We start from the raw sequence: 17,372 nt of genomic DNA, 5'->3' as shown, positions 1-17,372 counted from the left end.
GTCTCTGTATCTTATACTGTGATAAAATCTGCAATTTCATCCTTGACATTCTCTTAATTAAATTCTACTGTTAGAGGGGATGGTAGACATTATTCATTTTGATCTTCTAGTTGGTATCTTCCCTGACATAACTGCTCCTTGAACAGTTCTAGCAAGGATGAACTCAGGTACTTTTTGAGATAGTGTAAACCACTTGTGAATAACTCTGGTGGTTAGAAAACGTTGGAAATTTTTGTTCCAAAATATTGCTCCTTATATTTTCCAATGATTTTTCTGATTTCTGTCCTCCCATACAGGGAAGATACTCAGGTTTTCACATGACAGTCTGTCAAAATAACTGAAGACTTCTCTAATTTCCTTTGACTCCTTCCTATTTCCAGACTCTTTACTTTGATTTATTTTTATTTATATTGTGTGAGGTTCTATCAAAATTATCTTCTTCTGGTTGTGTTTATCTGTTAGGGTCTTAAGTTTTTTCCAAACTGAACGGAGTAGTACTCCAGAATTTGAAATGACCTGTGTAATAGATGGTGGGAAGGTTACCTGCCTTATACTGGCTATTTAAATACATGCAACCTGAGTTCTTTAATTTTGAAGAAACTACATCACAATATTAGTTAATTTTGGATTTATAGTCATCTAAAGCTTCCCTGGTGGCTTGGACAGTAAAGAATCCGAATGCAGTGCAGGAGACCTGGGTTCTATCCCTGGGTTGGAAAGACCCCTGGAGGAGGGCATGGCCACAAACTCCAGTATTCTTGCCTGGAGAATCCCATGGACAGAGGAGCCTGGCGGGCTACAGTCCATGGGATTGCAAAAAGTCGGACACAACTGAGTAACTAAGCAGAGCAGAAAGCCCTTTTGCTTGAAAGTGGTGGATAAGTTCAGATCCTTTAATTTATTTTATTGCCATTTTCAAGCGTAAATCTTTCGACTTTACAGTTACCCTTATATTTCGTCTTCATTTATTTAGTTTATTGTTGCAATTTGCCTGTAGCTTTTAACATTACTAATTTGTTTTTGGCATACTAGCCTTTCTTGTGTTTGTATCATTTGAGAGTTTCTTAACCAACAGATATTTTTTGATTATTTACTATATGTAGGGCACTAGATATGTTTCTTTTGCTTATTGTATTAATAGTTTTGGCGTGGGGGAGAACTTTACAGATTTATTTTGATAAATGCTTTCATGGATATCCAAGTTAACTTAGAGAAAGAAAAGGAACTTGCCCTGCCCCACGTTATAATTTAATAAAACACCCCAGTGATCATGGAAACGTACGATACTGATCCAGGAACAGACAAGTAGACTAGACCGCTGGGACAACATAGAAAACTCAGTTCAGAACTTAAGATAAACTGTCATTATAAATTGATTAGTTAAGTATAGACTGTTTAGTAGATAGTGTGGGAAAACTGATTCACTGTATGGAGAAAAATAAAATTGAGCTCTTACATAATACTATTTATAAAGAAGAACCTAAGATGGATTAGTGACCAACATAAACAAAATTATAAAGTTAATAAAGCATAATACATCTTTGTGATTTAATATTAGCAAAGTATTTCTTAAAACCTTAAAAAATGAAAGCATAAGTTGAAGAAAATGCTTCATTTGATGATACAGCATTAACATTTTCAGTTCAGTAAATACAAGGACATTGTTAACAGGCAGATAACACTTGGGGGAAGATATTTGCAACAACTAAACCTGTTAATGAAATAATATTAGAATAACAAAGAAACTCCTTAAGTTCAATGAGAAGACTGGCACCCCAATAGAAAATGAGCAGAGCGAATAAACAGGGAGTTCACAGAGGTAGAAAAATAGGAACCTCCAGGAGGATGGTTTAGTGCAGGCATTCTGAGGAGCAGTTTGGCAGTCCTTCATCATTTAGTTGATAAAATTCACTTGGACCTAGCAGTTCTGTTCCTCAGTGTATATAGCCAGAGATTATTCTCACACAAGTTCATAAAGGGACATAGAAGGAGATAAGGCATTGCAGCATTGTCTTGGTCAGTCAGTCAGTTCAGTTCAGTCGCTCAGTCGTGTCCGACTCTTTGCCACCCCATAATCGCAGCACGCCAGGCCTCCCTGTCCATCACCAACTCCCGGAGTTTATTCTAACTCACGTCCATCGAGTCGGTGATGCCATCCAGCCATCTCATCCTCTGTCGTCCCCTTCTTCTCCTGCCTCCAATCCCTCCCAGCATCAGGGTCTTTTCCGGTGAGTCAACTCTTCACATGAGGTGGCTGAAGTATTGGAGTTTCAGCTTCAGCATCAGTCCTTCCAACGAACACCCAGGACTGATCTCCTTTAGGATGGACTGGTTGGATCTCCTTGCAGTCCAGGGGACTCTCAAGAGTCTTCAACACCACACTTCAAAAGCATCAATTTTTTGGCGCTCAGCTTTCTTCACAGTCCAACTCTCACATCCATACATGACCACTGAAAAAACCATAGCCTTGACTAGATGGACCTTTGTTGGCAAAGTAATGTCTCTGCTTTTTAATATGCTGTTTAGGATGATCATCATAACTTCCCTTCTAAGGAGTAAGCATCTTTTAATTTCACGGCTGCAACCACCATCTGCAGTGATTTTGGAGCCCACAAAAATAAAGTCGGACAGTGTTTCCACTGTTTCCCCATCTATTTGCCATGAAGTGATGGGACCAGATGCCATGATCTTAGTTTTCTGAATGTTGAGCTTTAAGCCAACTTTTTCACTCTCCTCTTTCACTTTCATCAAGAGGCTTTTTAGTTCCTCTTCACTTTCTGCCATAAGGGTGGTGTCATCTGCATATCTGAGGTTATTGATATTTCTCCCGGCAATCTTGATTCCAGCTTGTGCTTCTTCCAGTCCAGCATTTCTCATGATGTACTCTGCATAAAAGTTAAATAATCAGGGTGACAATATACAGCCTTGATGTACTCCTTTTCCTATTTGGAACCAGTCTGTTGTTCCATGTCCAGTTCTAACTGTTGCTTCCTGACCTGCATACAGGTTTCTCAGGAGGCAGGTCAGGTGGTCTGGTATTCCCATCTCTTTCAGAATTTTCCACAGCTTATTGTGATCCACACAGTCAAAGGCTTTGGCATAGTCAATAAAGCAGAAATAGATGTTTTTCTGGAACTCTCTTGCTTTTTCAATGACCCAGCAGATGTTGGCAATTTGATCTCTGGTGCAATTGTGCAGTAGTTTGAGCATTCTTTGGCATTGCCTTTCTTTGGGATTGGAATGAAAACTGACCTTTTCCAGTCCTGTGGCAACTGCTGAGTTTTCCAAATTTGCTGGCATATTGAGTGCAGCACTTTCACAGCATCATCTTTAAGGATTTGAAATAGCTCAACTGGAATTCCGTCACCTCCACTAGCTTTGTTCATCGTAGTGCTTCCTAAGGCCCACTTGACTTCACATTTCAGGATGTCTGGCTCTAGGTGAGTGATCACACCATCGTGATTATCTGGGTCGTGAAGATCTTTTTTGTATAGTTCTTCTGTGTATTCTTGCCACCTCTTCTTAATATCTTCTGCTTCTGTTAGGTCCATACCATTTCTGTCCTTTAAACCCATATTTGCATGAAATGTAAAGATGTCTTGGTGGCTGACTGTTAAAGATACTGAATCTGTATTGCTGGGAGACCAGATAGGCAACATGTAGAGTTCAGTTCAGTTCAGTTCAGTTGCTCAGTCGTGTCTGACTTTGTGACTCCCCTTGGACTGCAGCACTCCAGTCTTCCCTGTCTATCACAAACTCCCGGAGTTTACTCAAACTCATCTCCATGAGTCAGTGATGCCATCCAACCATCTCATCCTCTGTTGTCCCCTTCTCTTCCCACCCTGACAATCTTTCCCAGCATCAGGGTCTTTTCAAATGAGTCAGTTCTTTGCATCAGGTGGCCAAAGTATTGGAGTTTCATCTTCAGCATCAGTCCTTCCAATGAATATTCAGGACTGATTTCCTTCAGGATGGACTTGTTGGATCTCCTTGCACTCCAAGGGACCCTCAGTCAGAAACAATGAACTAAGTGTCCCACAGCAGTGTAAATAGATTTTAAAAACGTTATGCAGAGGGTAAAGTTGGAATGTATACAAACAGAAGGATGTTCATCCAACATATTAGAGAAAAGGATTTATTGAGAAGAACGGGAGTAGGGAAATGGATATGGAAGAAAAAGAGTCAGTTAGCGGTCTTAATGGATGAGTGATGATAATGTGGCAATGAACCAAGGAGCATGATTAACTTAACCTTTTGTATCTGGAGAGTAAAAGTGAGGTTTAGAGGCTCATGTGGCAGTGGTATAAAAATTGGGCCAGAGATGAAAAAATTAAAGGCCTAAAAATTAAAATAATTCACGTAGTAGGACATGAGGTTTTAGGTTGGCGGTAACTGGAATAGAAAGTAAAAGAGTGGTGCAAGAAATACTTGCAAAATAAAATTGAAAGTTGAGGGAAATAGAAACGTTGAGCATTTGGAAAGTTTCTCTGGGTGTCAAATCTGCTTAATTTTGTTCCAGAAAATGCTTCTCTCTCCTTTCTCTTCTACTTGACTGGGCTGGAATTGAAATTTTTTTTCTCATTCTTTTAAATGTACCATAAATTATATTAGTAATATGTGAGTATACTGTCATTGTAATATATTTAGATTATATAAACAAAATAAAAAAATCATTCTTTTCTTCACTTCTTTCTCCAGAGGTAACTAACCACTGTATCTGTGTGGTACATACCCTTCTAGATATTTTTTCGCTGCTTTTACAAATTATGTGTGTGTAAAAATAAATATTGATTTGTGGATATTTGGTGTTATTCTCTCTATAGTCTGCAATTTTTTTAAATGTCTAAAAAAGAAACTTTTAAAATATCTTTCCATGTAAGTATATAGGATAAACATATTTGCTGGGTAAAAAATAGAGGTTTCAAAATATTTTTATTGGCTAGATACCATTGGAATGGGATGGAGGGGTACAGGGTACAGGTATGTTTATTGCTCTTAAAATCTCACAGTCTAGTAGAAGTAAAGTATATAATACTAATACTACAGTGAAGTAAGTATTCTAATAGATATATGTACTAGGTGCTATTTGAACGCAAAGGAAAAAGCACCATATTCTTTGATAGATGTGTCAGTCCTTAGATGGTGAAAGAGATTTTAGATCATCTATAAGGATAATATTTTGCAGGTCAACTGTGTCCCCAGAATGATTAAGTGATTCACTGGAATCATTGTTTTTTGCCTTTTGTGAAACTCATATCATCTCTTCCCAGAAATCAGTCTTTCTGGTATCCTAAACCATAATCCAGAAGGGGAAATCTTTGTCATGTATAATGATCTTTTAGAATTTTGTGACAGCTTTAAATAGTGTAAGAAACTACTTTAGTTAAGATTTTTATATTTCATCATGCAGAGGATTATATGAATGCATTTTTTCCCTTTTTTAGGGAGGTGGTTGACTCAATGGTTCAGCATTTTAAAGTAACTATATTTGGGGACCGCAGACCAGTTTATGATGGAAAAAGAAGCCTGTACACAGCCAATCCACTTCCTGTGGCAACTACAGGGGTAAGATGCTAAGATGCATTCCTTTATCAGAAAACTATACATTTGCAGTATCTTTTAAATGCATTTATGACCATTTTATTATGGTCTATATGTATCATTTATCAGTTTTAACGTTTTATTTTGAAATAATTTCACACTTAAAGTTGTAAGATTCATGCAGAGAATTCATGTATACCCAGATTCATTAGCATTCTTAAAGTTTGCCATTTGTTTTTATCATTCTCTTTTTTTCTTTTGCTCTCTTTGTAGCTATAGAGACAGCTATATATAAAGATACATATACATACTTATTTCTTCTTGAACCATTCAAGAGTAGGTTTCATACATTATACCCTTTAGTGTGTTTTTCCTAAGAACAAGGATAAAAACCATAGTACAGTTACCAACTTCCCTAAATTTTACGTCGATAAATTTTTGTCTGATCTGCCCGTAGTCCAGTTTTGTCATTTGTTCCAGTGATGTCCTTTAGCATTTTTTTTTCCCATTAGTACAGAATCTAATCCAAGTTCCTGAATGTATTTATTTTTTTCTTAATTTATTTATTTTTAATTGAAGGATAATTACAATGCTCTGTTGGTTTCTGCCATACCTGAATGTATTTAGATGTCACATCTTCTTTGTTCTGGAAAATTTCCCAGCCTTTTTTTTTCTTTTATGACATTAGCATGGTTGAAGATTACAGGCAAGTTATTTTGTAGGATGTCCCTCTGTGTTTTTTCTGGAGCTTCTTCTTGATTAGATTCTAATTGAGGTTTTTGGGCCAGAAAAGTGCATAACTGTTCTTTCCTTATAGTGTATCATATCAGGAGGCACATAATACGTATTTGTTTCACTAATGGTGAGGTTAACTTCAATCACTTGGTAAAGTTGGTATCTGCCAAGTTTCTCCCTTCAAGTTATTCTTCTTTCTTTTGTGGGGAGTAGAGGGGTTTTTTTGGGTGTTTTTTTTTTTTTATTATAATTGTGGTAAAGTATATATAACATTGGGCTTCCCTCGTGGCTCAGTGGTATAGAATCTACCCGCAGTGCAGGAGCTGCAGGAGATGCGGATTTGATCCCTGGGTTGGAAGATCCCCTGGAGGAGGGCACAGTAACCCACTCCAGTATTCTTGCCTGGAGAATCCCATGGACAGAGGAATCTGGTGGGCAACAGTCCATGGGATCGCAGAGTTGGACACGACTGAAACGACTTAGCACGCATGCACACACACATAACATTGTCATCTGAGCAATTTTTAAGATATGGTTCAATGGCAAAATACATTCACAACCATTGCCACCATAAATCTCCATCTTATAAAACTGAAACTCTGTACCCATGAAACACTTAACTATCCATTTTCCCTCCCTCAGTCCCTGGTAACCATCATTCTACTTGCTGTCTTGATGAATTTGACCTCTCTCAGTACCTCATTTAAGTGGAATCATACAGTATTTGTGTTTTGTGATTGGTTTATTTCATTTCATAATATTCTCAGGGTTCAGCCATGTTGTCATGTGTCAGAATTTCCTCCTTTTTAAGGCTGAATAGTACTCCATTGTATGTATATACCACATTTTACTTATCCATTCATCTGCTGATGGACATTTGGTTTGCTTTCCCATTTGAATGTGGGTTTACCCTAGGGACCTCATGTAAGTGGGGCCATACAGTGTTTGTCCTTTTGTCTCTGGCTCCTTTTAGTTAGCATAGTGTCTTAGAGACTATACCATTTTACGTTTCCACCAACAGTGTACAAGGGTTCCAAATACTTTACACCTTTGCCAACATTTGTGGATTTATCGGTTTTTGACAGTTGTCATCCTAATGGGTGTGAGGTAATATCTCATTATACTTTTGATTTGAATTTACCTAATGACTAATGAAGCACACCTTTTCCTATGCTTATGGACCTTTTGTATATCTTTGGAGTAATGTGTATTCAACTCCTTTGCCCATTTTTTAATTGGGTTGTTTGGTTTTGTTGTTGTTGAGTCTTAGGAATTCTTTGTGTTATTCCTATGGGATATATGTTTTAAAATATTTTCTGACATTCCATAGGTTGTTTTTCACTATATTGATTTTATTCTTTGCTCCAAAGTTTTAAGAAAGGGAGATACTTTTAAGCACTTATAGAAAGTGCTTGATGGGGAGAAGGCAATGGCACCCCACTCCAGTACTCTTGCCTGGAAAATCCCATGGACGGAGGAGCCTGGTAGGCTGCAGTCCATGGGGTCGCTAAGAGTCGGACACGACTGAACGACTTCACTTTCACTTTTCACTTTCATGCATTGGAGAAGGAAATGGCAACCCACTCCAGTGTTCTTGCCTGGAGAATCCCAGGGACCGTGGAGCCTGGTGGGCTGCCGTCCATGGGGTCACACAGAGTCGGACACGACTGAAGTGACTTAGCAGCAGCAGAAAGTGCTTGAAGTGCTCAAAGCTTGTTTCTTTTGATTATCTTTAAACTTACAAAGATACTTTATAAGGGAGATACTTTTAAGAATCCTGATTGTCATTAGACTTTTATTAACTGACAATTCTTGCTTGGAAGGATTATTATTATATAACAATGGTGATTTTTCTAATTCTCTCATTCCTTCTACATTAATAATTTTTTTTACATTAATAATTGGTGTTACAATAAGGGAGCACATTTTCTTCTCTTCTGTTTATCCTTATTTATTTGCCCAAATTGTCCCAGATTTGGCCTGCAGGAGCCCCTTTAAATTTGTGTGCTTTTGTCATGACACATCTTCTTTTTCTTGAGTACTTCCTTACTTTTGGACCCAAGATATTCTTGGGTCCAAATATAATATTCTTATATTATACCTCTGATAGTCCTGCAACTAGCCATATCTCAAAGTTGCACTGGTTTCTTTTAGTTGAGGAATACAATTTAGAAACCAAAATCTGGTTTCTGTCTGTGCTCATTGCTGAGGTCACACGGGTTCTGCTAGTTGTAGTCTGTCCCCACTGGATTCTTCCTTTACTCCCTATGTTGCATATTTGTAACTTTCTTTTCTTTTAAACCCCTGACTCCACAAAATATCACCACTTTTATTTGTTTATTCAGTCATACAGTACTTATAAAATAGTTTCTGAATTACTACATGATGTCACTGTAGAAAACAAATCTGATAGTAGGAATTTAAGGTTTTATTTTGTAGGCAGTTCTTTCCCACTCACCCCTCCCCCACACCTCTAACTGAAAGGGTAGTCAACATATGTTATGTTCAGCAGTTTTGCATTCATGTGTTTTTTGTGGTTTTTTTTTTTCTTAATATTCTTCCAATCTGGCTGTTATTTGTTTGAATTGCATTTGGTTTCTTTTGATTTTGTATCTATTCAATTTTAGCTTTTCCCCTCCATCCTTATTTGTCTTTTGTTGTTGTTGTTGTAGAACTTAATTTAACTTCCTCCAAAAAATCAAAACTACACTGGAAAATATGCTCAGAATTGTTAATCCCTCACTTATTTCTTCCAATCTTTTCCTTCCTGTCCTTTGAAAGTTACTACTTTTTCTTGTTTCTGATTCATGCTTGCTGTTTCTTTTTACAAAAATATAATGTTTTTCTATTTTCCCCTTTCTCATGCAGAAGATGGCATACTGTTTATAATCTTCTGTACTTGCTTTTTTAACAATATTGCTTAGAAATTATTCCATAGCAGTTCCAACAGGTCTTCCTCACCCTTCTTTTTTATAGTGCATAAATGGGCATTTAGGTCATTTCCGTGCTTTTCAGTGACAAGGAGTGCTAGCATAAATAACTTACTGACATTTTAGTCTTATTGATTTGACATTGAAATTGGTTATTTTTTTGTATTTGCCTTCTTTTCCCTTAAATATTTTTATATGTTAAACTTGAAAATAATTGTATTTCTCTTTTAAAACTTTTACCAGTTGACTCTTTTCCCATCAACAGGTAGATTTAGATGTTACTTTACCTGGAGAAGGTGGAAAAGATCGACCTTTCAAAGTGTCAATCAAATTTGTCTCTCGGGTGAGTTGGCACCTGCTCCATGAAGTACTGACAGGACGGACCTTGCCCGAACCCCTGGAATTAGACAAGCCAATCAGCACTAACCCTGTCCATGCCGTCGACGTGGTGCTACGACATCTGCCCTCCATGAAGTGGGTGCCTCTGGCCTTTTTTTTTTTTTTTCCTCTTTAGATTTTGTAGGAAAGCTGTCTTCCGAAGAGTAGGTCTTGCAGTCTTTCCTTGGCTAACCTTCAGTTGTTGTATATTTTGATTATCTCAGTTGAGGAATAGCATCCATACCAATTCAATGACAGAAGTAAGTTACATAAAATTTTCTGACTTATGAAAGTAAGTTTACATCATTAGCTTAGCTATTCTGTTGGATATTTTTCAGAAAAATAGTGTCTAACCCTTTTTCTTAGGAGCTATCTATCTTGAGTGATAGATTTTTAGTTTTAGTATTTTAGTTGAATCACCTTGTCTTTAAGGTTATTTCATTATTTTTATAACAGTATCAAATTATGTTGAAATTGTTACTTTTAATCATATTAGCATCTCACACATGTATATATGTATCTATGTGTATATGTGATGGATCAGTGTGTCTTTTTAAAGAAAGATATTGTCTTGAGACTTCCTGGCAGTCCAGTCAGTGGTTAAGACTCTGCGCTTTCAATTCAGCTGGGCGCGGGTTCAATCCCTGGTCAGGGAAATAAGATCCCACATGCTGCGCAGTGTGGCCAAAGAAGAAAAATACTGTCTTACAAACACATTTATCAAAGTAGTGTTTTGGTCAATAATTGTTTATTCTGTAGTATTTTTTAAGGTTGGAACTATTTTTTAAAACTTTTTAAATAAAATTAAGCCTTACTCAAACTAATGTTAGTTTTAAGTATAGAGAATTTTAGTGAGGGATTTTTTCATTTTGAATAGCTGCTTCTTGCTTTCACAAATTTGGAAAACGTTTAGTGTCATATATTCATAATGATAGGCATTTTACTATAATAAGTTAAGATTATGTACTCTAGACTCACTTGTTCTTCAGATTTAAATATTCAATGGGAAGGAAAAGATTGAATATACCATTTTAATTCTTGTAGATATACACCTGTGGGGCGTTCCTTTTTCTCAGCTCCAGAAGGATACGACCACCCTCTGGGAGGGGGCAGGGAAGTTTGGTTTGGATTTCATCAGTCTGTTCGGCCTGCCATGTGGAAAATGATGCTTAATATTGATGGTAAGGGAATTTAAACCATATTCTGTGTTGGGTAGTTGATTTCTGTATGGCCTCTGTGTCTGTCTGTCTGTGTGTGTGTGTGTATACATTTTATATATAATTATATGTAGTGGTGTCTTGAATTAATATTTGGACATATGTTAAGACAAACAGGAAAAACCTTTATTTTTTATTACATTTCATTTAGAAAACATTTATACAGAACTTCTCCTGTAGTGCTATTAAACATGAAGTAAACAAATGAAAACAAATATAAAAGCTGTGACATGATCACCTGAGCTATTATAACTCATTTTTGTCCTTAACTAGATAAGTCAGTATTTCATTATGAAATACATATTTTAAAGGAAGAGAAGAAGACTGCTGGTCTTGGTGACCTGTAGATTATGCCTGCCACTGATGTTTGATGTTTAATGCTAGTTGCATTCTCATTTTTAGGTTTTGGTTTTTTTTTTTAAAGAATTATTTTTAAGCGCATATAGAAGTAGAGAGAATAGTATGATAAACTGCTATCTATGTATCCATTATTCAAATTGTCCAGATTTTTCTATCATTGCTTAAATGATATACATTTCTTCCTCTACTGTAGTAATTTTAAATCAAATTCCATACAGCATGTTATTTTGTCCCTACTACAGTATGCACCTCTGAAAATATGGATGTTTTCCTACACAGTCACAGTGCCACCATCCTATCTAAGAAAATTTGATCATTTATTTGTAGCTTCTGATTCCCTGTCCATAATCAGATTTCCCTGATAGTCTCAAAGGTATCTTTCTGTAGATAGTTGGTTCAAATCAGGATCCAAGCAAAATCCACACATCACATTTGGCTACTTTGCCTTTTAAAAATGTAATAGTCCCATTTCCTTTCCTCTTGTTTTGTTTTTTCCTATTTTATGTCATTGACTTGTTGCAGAAGCTTTCACTTTTCCTCTAGAATATCCAAAAATTTGGATGTATCTTTTGTTTTCTTGTAGTGTCATTCCTTTGTTCCTTTATCTCCTATATTCCCTGGAAATGGAAGTTGGTCCTAAAAGCTTGATTCACTTCTGATTCATTAAGTGCTCCATCGTGTATTGTGTTAGGAGGCACCCAGTATATAGTAGACCCAACTTCAGTGATAACTAAGATTGATCAGTATGTTCAGAGATCAGTATGTCTGAGCTCTCCATTGTATATTTCTCAGTCTTTCAGTTACTGATATTCCATTCATTGACCATTGTCACCTGAATCATATTTCAGTGGAGATTACCAATTAGAATTTTTTCTTATTCTGTTATTCCTTTTGCATTAGATGGAATTCCTATGTGGAAAAGTGCATTGTCTTGTTGGTAATTCATTGTCTTTGATAGCTTTCTTGCTTTCTGGCACAGCAGAATGTTCCAAATTCATCCTGTATTTCTTCCTCTGTACCTGGCATCAGCCATTCCTTCAAGGATCCCTGGATCTTTCCAGATCAGTGCATAGTTTCATCATCATTTTCAGCTTCATCTACCATTGTGAAGATGTATTGAGAAGATATTTTTTTAAAGTCATCTTTAGGTATATCCTGACTGCTTCCCTGGTGACTCAGACAGTAAAGAATCTGCCTGCAATGCAGGAGACCAGGGTTCGATCCCTGGATCGGGAAAATCCCCTGGAGAAGGGCATAGCAACCCACTCCAGTATTCTTGCCTGGAAAGTCCCATGGACAGAGGAACCTGGTGGTCTACAGTCCATGGGATCGCAAAGAGTCAGACACGACGGAGAAACCAGCATTTCATTTTCATTTAGGTGTATACTAGGGATGTTTTTACTTTTTTTCCATTTCAGATCATTCATATATTTGTATTTTTAAGATAGATTCCAAGAGATGAGATTGATGGATCGAAGGCAGATATGTTTTTAATTTTGATTGTTATTGCTAGATTGCCCTCCAGTGAGATTGTAAACATTTTGCATCAGTAAATGAGGCTACCTGTTTCCCCATACCTTTGCCACTAGATGTGTCAAACTCTAGATTTTTGTCAATCAAATTTGAAAGAAATAGTTTCCTTATGTACTATTTTGCATTTGGTCATCTTTTCTCATATGTATGGGTCACCTTATTTCTTTTTAAAAAAATTAATTCTTTATGTCCTTTGCTCGTTTTTTTCTGTTGGATTCTTGGTCTTGTTTACTGAGAGCTAATCAAGGAGATTAGCCCTCTGTGGTATGAATTGCAGATATTGTCCCTGGGTTGTTATTTGTCTTGATCTTTGATATCATTTTTGCTTTTTGTCATGTAGAAATTTTTCTTTTGGTGATAGGTGTGTGTCTCAGTCGATCCTTTCTTTTGTAACTTTTTTAATATCAACTAGGGCTGGTGTCATTTTTCTTTTCCACAATTTCTAGGCTGTTCTTATGTATATCATTGTATAAGCTTTAGAAACACCTTGTCAGATCTAATGGGTGTCGGAGGATGAGCTATTACTTTTACTGTGACTCCATTTTTTTTTTAAATTAAGTTATTGAGTCTTAAACACTGAATCTTTCTAAGAAAATGCTCTGCCTTTCCATTTGTTCAGGATTACTTTTTTTTTCCTTCTGGAGTGTTTTAAAGTTTTCCTTCCCTAGTGGCTCAGATAGTAAAGAACCTGCCTGCAATACAGGAGACCTGGGTTCAATCTGTAGGTCAAGAAGATTCCCTGGAGAAGGGAATGGCAACCCACTCCAGTATTCTTGCCTGGAGCGTTCTGTAGACAAAGGAGCCTGGTGGGCTCTAGTCCATAGGGTCACAAAGAGTTGGACACGACTGAGTGACTACCACTTTCACATAAAATTTGCCATTTCTTATTACCATTCCTGGATATTTTCTCTCTTTCTCTCTTTTTTTCTTATTAAATGAACTTATATTCCAACTAGTTATTGTTTATATACATGAAGTCTTTTAATTTCTGTATAGTAACTTTTTTCTTTTGCCTTTTGAATTCCGTTAACTTTCCAAGTTATTTCCTTGCAGTTTCTAGGTTGTAATCATTTTATCTGCAATAGTGATAGTTTTACCTCTTTGGATTTTTACACCTCTAATATTTTTTATCAGATTATATTGACTAATTAGATAGAATAGTGTTAACTGTTAGAGAGTAGTGGGCATCTTCTTTGTATTCCTTACTTTAGAAGGAATGTTTCCAGTGTTTCTACATTAAGTATGATGCGTGCATGTATGTATGTATATGCTTAGAAGCCTCTGTTGGTTTCTATTTTATTGAGTACTTTCAATCAATAATGTATGTTTTTTGTCAGATGTCTTTTTAGTATCTGGGGAGTTCTTTATATGCTGTTTTCTCCTCTTTTTAAAAAACACTGAACTAAATTTGTGTTTCTAGATTCTTTTCATGTGGTGCTGAATTCTATTTTTAACACTTTACCTTTTTAATCAAATTGAAAAAAAAAAGCAAGATTGATCTGATCTGCAGTCTTCTCTTTTTTTAGTGCAGTCTTTTTCAAGTTTTGGTATTAATGTTTAATTTCACAAAAAATGTGGAAGTTGCCTGTGTTCTACAATGTACAGCAGTGTTTAAATAGTATTAAAATTATCAGCTCTTTTAAGATTTCATGAAATTCCCATGTAAAATTTTGTAGCCTGGTTTGTTTCATTTTGTTCAGTGAATAGTTCTTTTAAAGCTTTAATTTATTTTGTGAAAATCAGTCTGTTTAGGCTCTCTGTATTCAGTTGTGGTATGTTATATCTTATTAGAAAATTATATATTTTATCTATATCTTTACTAAGTAGTCTTTCTTTTTTTAAAATTTTATCTATTTCCATGGTTTATCCCCATTGATTCTTTTTAATCTTTGTGCTTTGTCCTTTTTACTCTTAATTAGGAGAGACAGTACTTTAATCAGTCTGTTTTCTGCTCCTCACTCTGCCACCTGCCTCCACCAAAGAGGTTTTGACATTTTTTCTTAGCTCTCTAGCTTAGTCTTCTGACTCCTTAATTTCTCTTTTTAGCTTAATAAACTTTTTCCTCTACTTTTCTTCAGTAATTTAGTTGTTTTTCCTAACTTTTTTTCCTCTCCTACCCTGGGTCTCCCGTGTGGCCCCCAGCTTTCTGTAGTTGTGGCATGTGGGCTCTAGAGCGCACTGGCCCAGTCATTGTGGCTCAGCGGGCTCTCTGGTTGTCGTATGTGGGCTTATTTGCCTCTTGGCATGTGGGATCTCACTTATCACACCAGGGATCAAACCAGCATCCCCTACATTGGAAGGCGGGTTCTTTACCACCAAACTACCAGGGAAATTCCTTTCCTAACTTTTGAACTGTAGTAGTAACTCAGTTAATTTCATTTTTCTCATTGAAAAAAGAATTTAAAATGATCATTTTAGAAATTCCCTAGCAGTTCAGTGGTTAGAACTCCATGCTTTCATGCTGAGGGTCTGGGTTTTATCCCTGGTCAAGGGACTAGCATCCCACAGGATTATATTATTTTCTCAAAACACCACAGATTTCATTTGTATTTCCCCTGTTATCCAGTGTTGTTTGAGAGACTTTAAATTTTCAGATTGAAGATCTTTTTATTTTCAGATTGTGTTGTAAATTTCTAGTTTCATTCCATTGTTTATCAGAGAATGTAGTTTGTATTTCTGTTTTTAGAATTTATTGAGGTTTTTTTTTTTAGTAACCTAACATAATCAGAATTTATGAAATGAAAGTTCAGTAGCTCTTTGAAAATAAGATACCATCATTTTTTAGGATAGAGTTAAATGAATATCCATCAGCTCTTCAATTTTGATTATGTTGTTTACATCATCTATTTCCTTATTTATTTCTGTTTACTTGTCTCAGAATGGGAGAAATAAATTTAAATTTCCTATTGTGTTTCTATTTCTTTTTATACTTCCACTTTCTTAATGTTGCTACCATAGTATTGGGAGCATATGTATACCTGTCTTTATTCTTTGTTGTAATTTATACCCTTTACAATGATAAAGTGACTTTTTTTTTGTACTTTTTGGGCCAAAAGTCCACATCATCTAACAGAAGGATTACAATCCATGTGGTCTGTTTTCTGTGCTTTTTAAATGCTGGTTCTGTTATTAGGAACCCCGTCAGTGGGTACCTTCATACTTCCATTTAATACTCATCTTTCTGTCTCTTTAAAGCAGCATCTTTTGCTTTCCTTAATAAGTAACTTTTATATTAACTTTATTCTCTTCCTTCCCTTCCTCTCCTTTATTAACTAGTTTTAGCCAATATAGCATTATTTTATTGTTCATTATGATTTTACTTAAATTTTTACTACTTGACTCTCAGCTTTGACTCTGTTGCTGTAAAGTGCGCAATCAGTGAGTTTGTTCTGCTTTTTATGATTGTTCTGTTTTTCATGTATTTGTGTGTACTGTTATTCCCATGGTTTTGGGCATGTACAGTTACATTCCATTCTGTCACCTGTATGTCCATCTGTTTTCATCTTGAATCTACAGTTATGTATATTAGTGTGAATTGCAAGTCCTTTTGCTGAAATTTTTCCTCTCCTCTCTTGGTTGCAGTTTGTCCTCAAGTTACTTCAGGAAGGGCTCATATGAGTAAGAACTGAGTTTTTGCATATTGAAACCATTTGTCTATAGCCTTATTCCTAAAGGGGACTGCTTGGTTAGACATAAAATGATTGAATCACACTTCTTTTTTAATTCTGTTTTTTTAATTGAAGTATAGTTGATATTAAATTGTGCCAGTCTCTACTGCACAGCATAGTTACTCAGATATAAATGTATATACATTCTTTTTTTAATATGGTTTATCTGAATCATACTTTCTTGAGTTTCTTATAGATATTTTCCCACTGTCTTCTGACACTGAATTTTCAGTAGAGAATTATGATGTCAGCTGATTTTCTTGTCCCTTATAAGTACCTTCTTTTTTTGTCTGGTTGCTGAAAATATTTTTTACAATTATTTTGCTAGATTTTTGTCTCAATGTTGACTATTTTGAGTCAGTTTTAATTAAAACATGGGATCCCCTTTGAGGATGTAGTTTCAACTCTTTTATCATTTTTTTTTTATCTGTCATTTTATTTTCTTTAAAAAAAATTCTATCCTGCTTGTTCTTTACTGTTTCTTTTATGGTATAATTTTTACCACTTGCTCATTGTAGTTTTGTGTTCATTTTTTTAATTTAAAAAGTCTTTTTCTTCCATTTCTTTCATGAGTTCTGCAGTGCTTATTTCATTTTCTACTCTTACCTGTTTGTCTTTCCCTGAGTTCTTAAATTTTTTTTTTAACAAAATTTTACCTTTATTTGTATAAATCTCCTCTTTCTAGTTTCCTTCAGTTTTACTGCTATTTCACTAGTTCTTTTTTTTTTTTTTTAAATTTATTTATTTATTTATTTTTTCAGTGGGTTTTGTCATACATTGACACGAACCAGCAATAGATTTACACGTATTCCCCATCCCGATCCCCCCCTCCCACCTCCCTCTCCACCCGATTCCTCTGGGTCTTCCCAGTGCACCAGGCCCGAGCACTTGTCTCATGCATCCCACCTGGGCTGGTGACCTGTTTCACCATAGATAATATACATGCTGTTCTTTCGCAACATCCCACCCTCATCTTCTCCCACAGAGTTCAAAAGTCTGTTCTGTACTTC

The 17,372-nt window shown here is 35.9% G+C and overlaps 1 protein-coding gene across 4 annotated transcripts in view; it reads left to right on the top strand.

Moving 5' to 3' along the window:
* Positions 1–17,372, top strand: part of AGO3 (argonaute RISC catalytic component 3) — a 128,505-nt gene that overhangs the window by 41,945 nt on the left and 69,188 nt on the right. For all 4 annotated transcript variants that reach the window (XM_043876985.1, XM_043876986.1, XM_043876988.1 and 1 more), the window contains 3 exons: positions 5,445–5,565; positions 9,472–9,680; positions 10,629–10,765. In XM_043876985.1, coding sequence (XP_043732920.1) covers positions 5,445–5,565; positions 9,472–9,680; positions 10,629–10,765 — 467 coding nt within the window. The remainder of the gene's footprint in view (positions 1–5,444; positions 5,566–9,471; positions 9,681–10,628; positions 10,766–17,372) is intronic.

The sequence above is a fragment of the Cervus elaphus genome, chromosome 20 (assembly GCF_910594005.1).
Source record: "Cervus elaphus chromosome 20, mCerEla1.1, whole genome shotgun sequence".
NCBI classification, from domain to species: Eukaryota; Metazoa; Chordata; class Mammalia; order Artiodactyla; family Cervidae; genus Cervus; species Cervus elaphus.
Note: the sequence above shows the minus strand (reverse complement) of the source record. Positions and strands in the feature narration are given on the sequence as shown.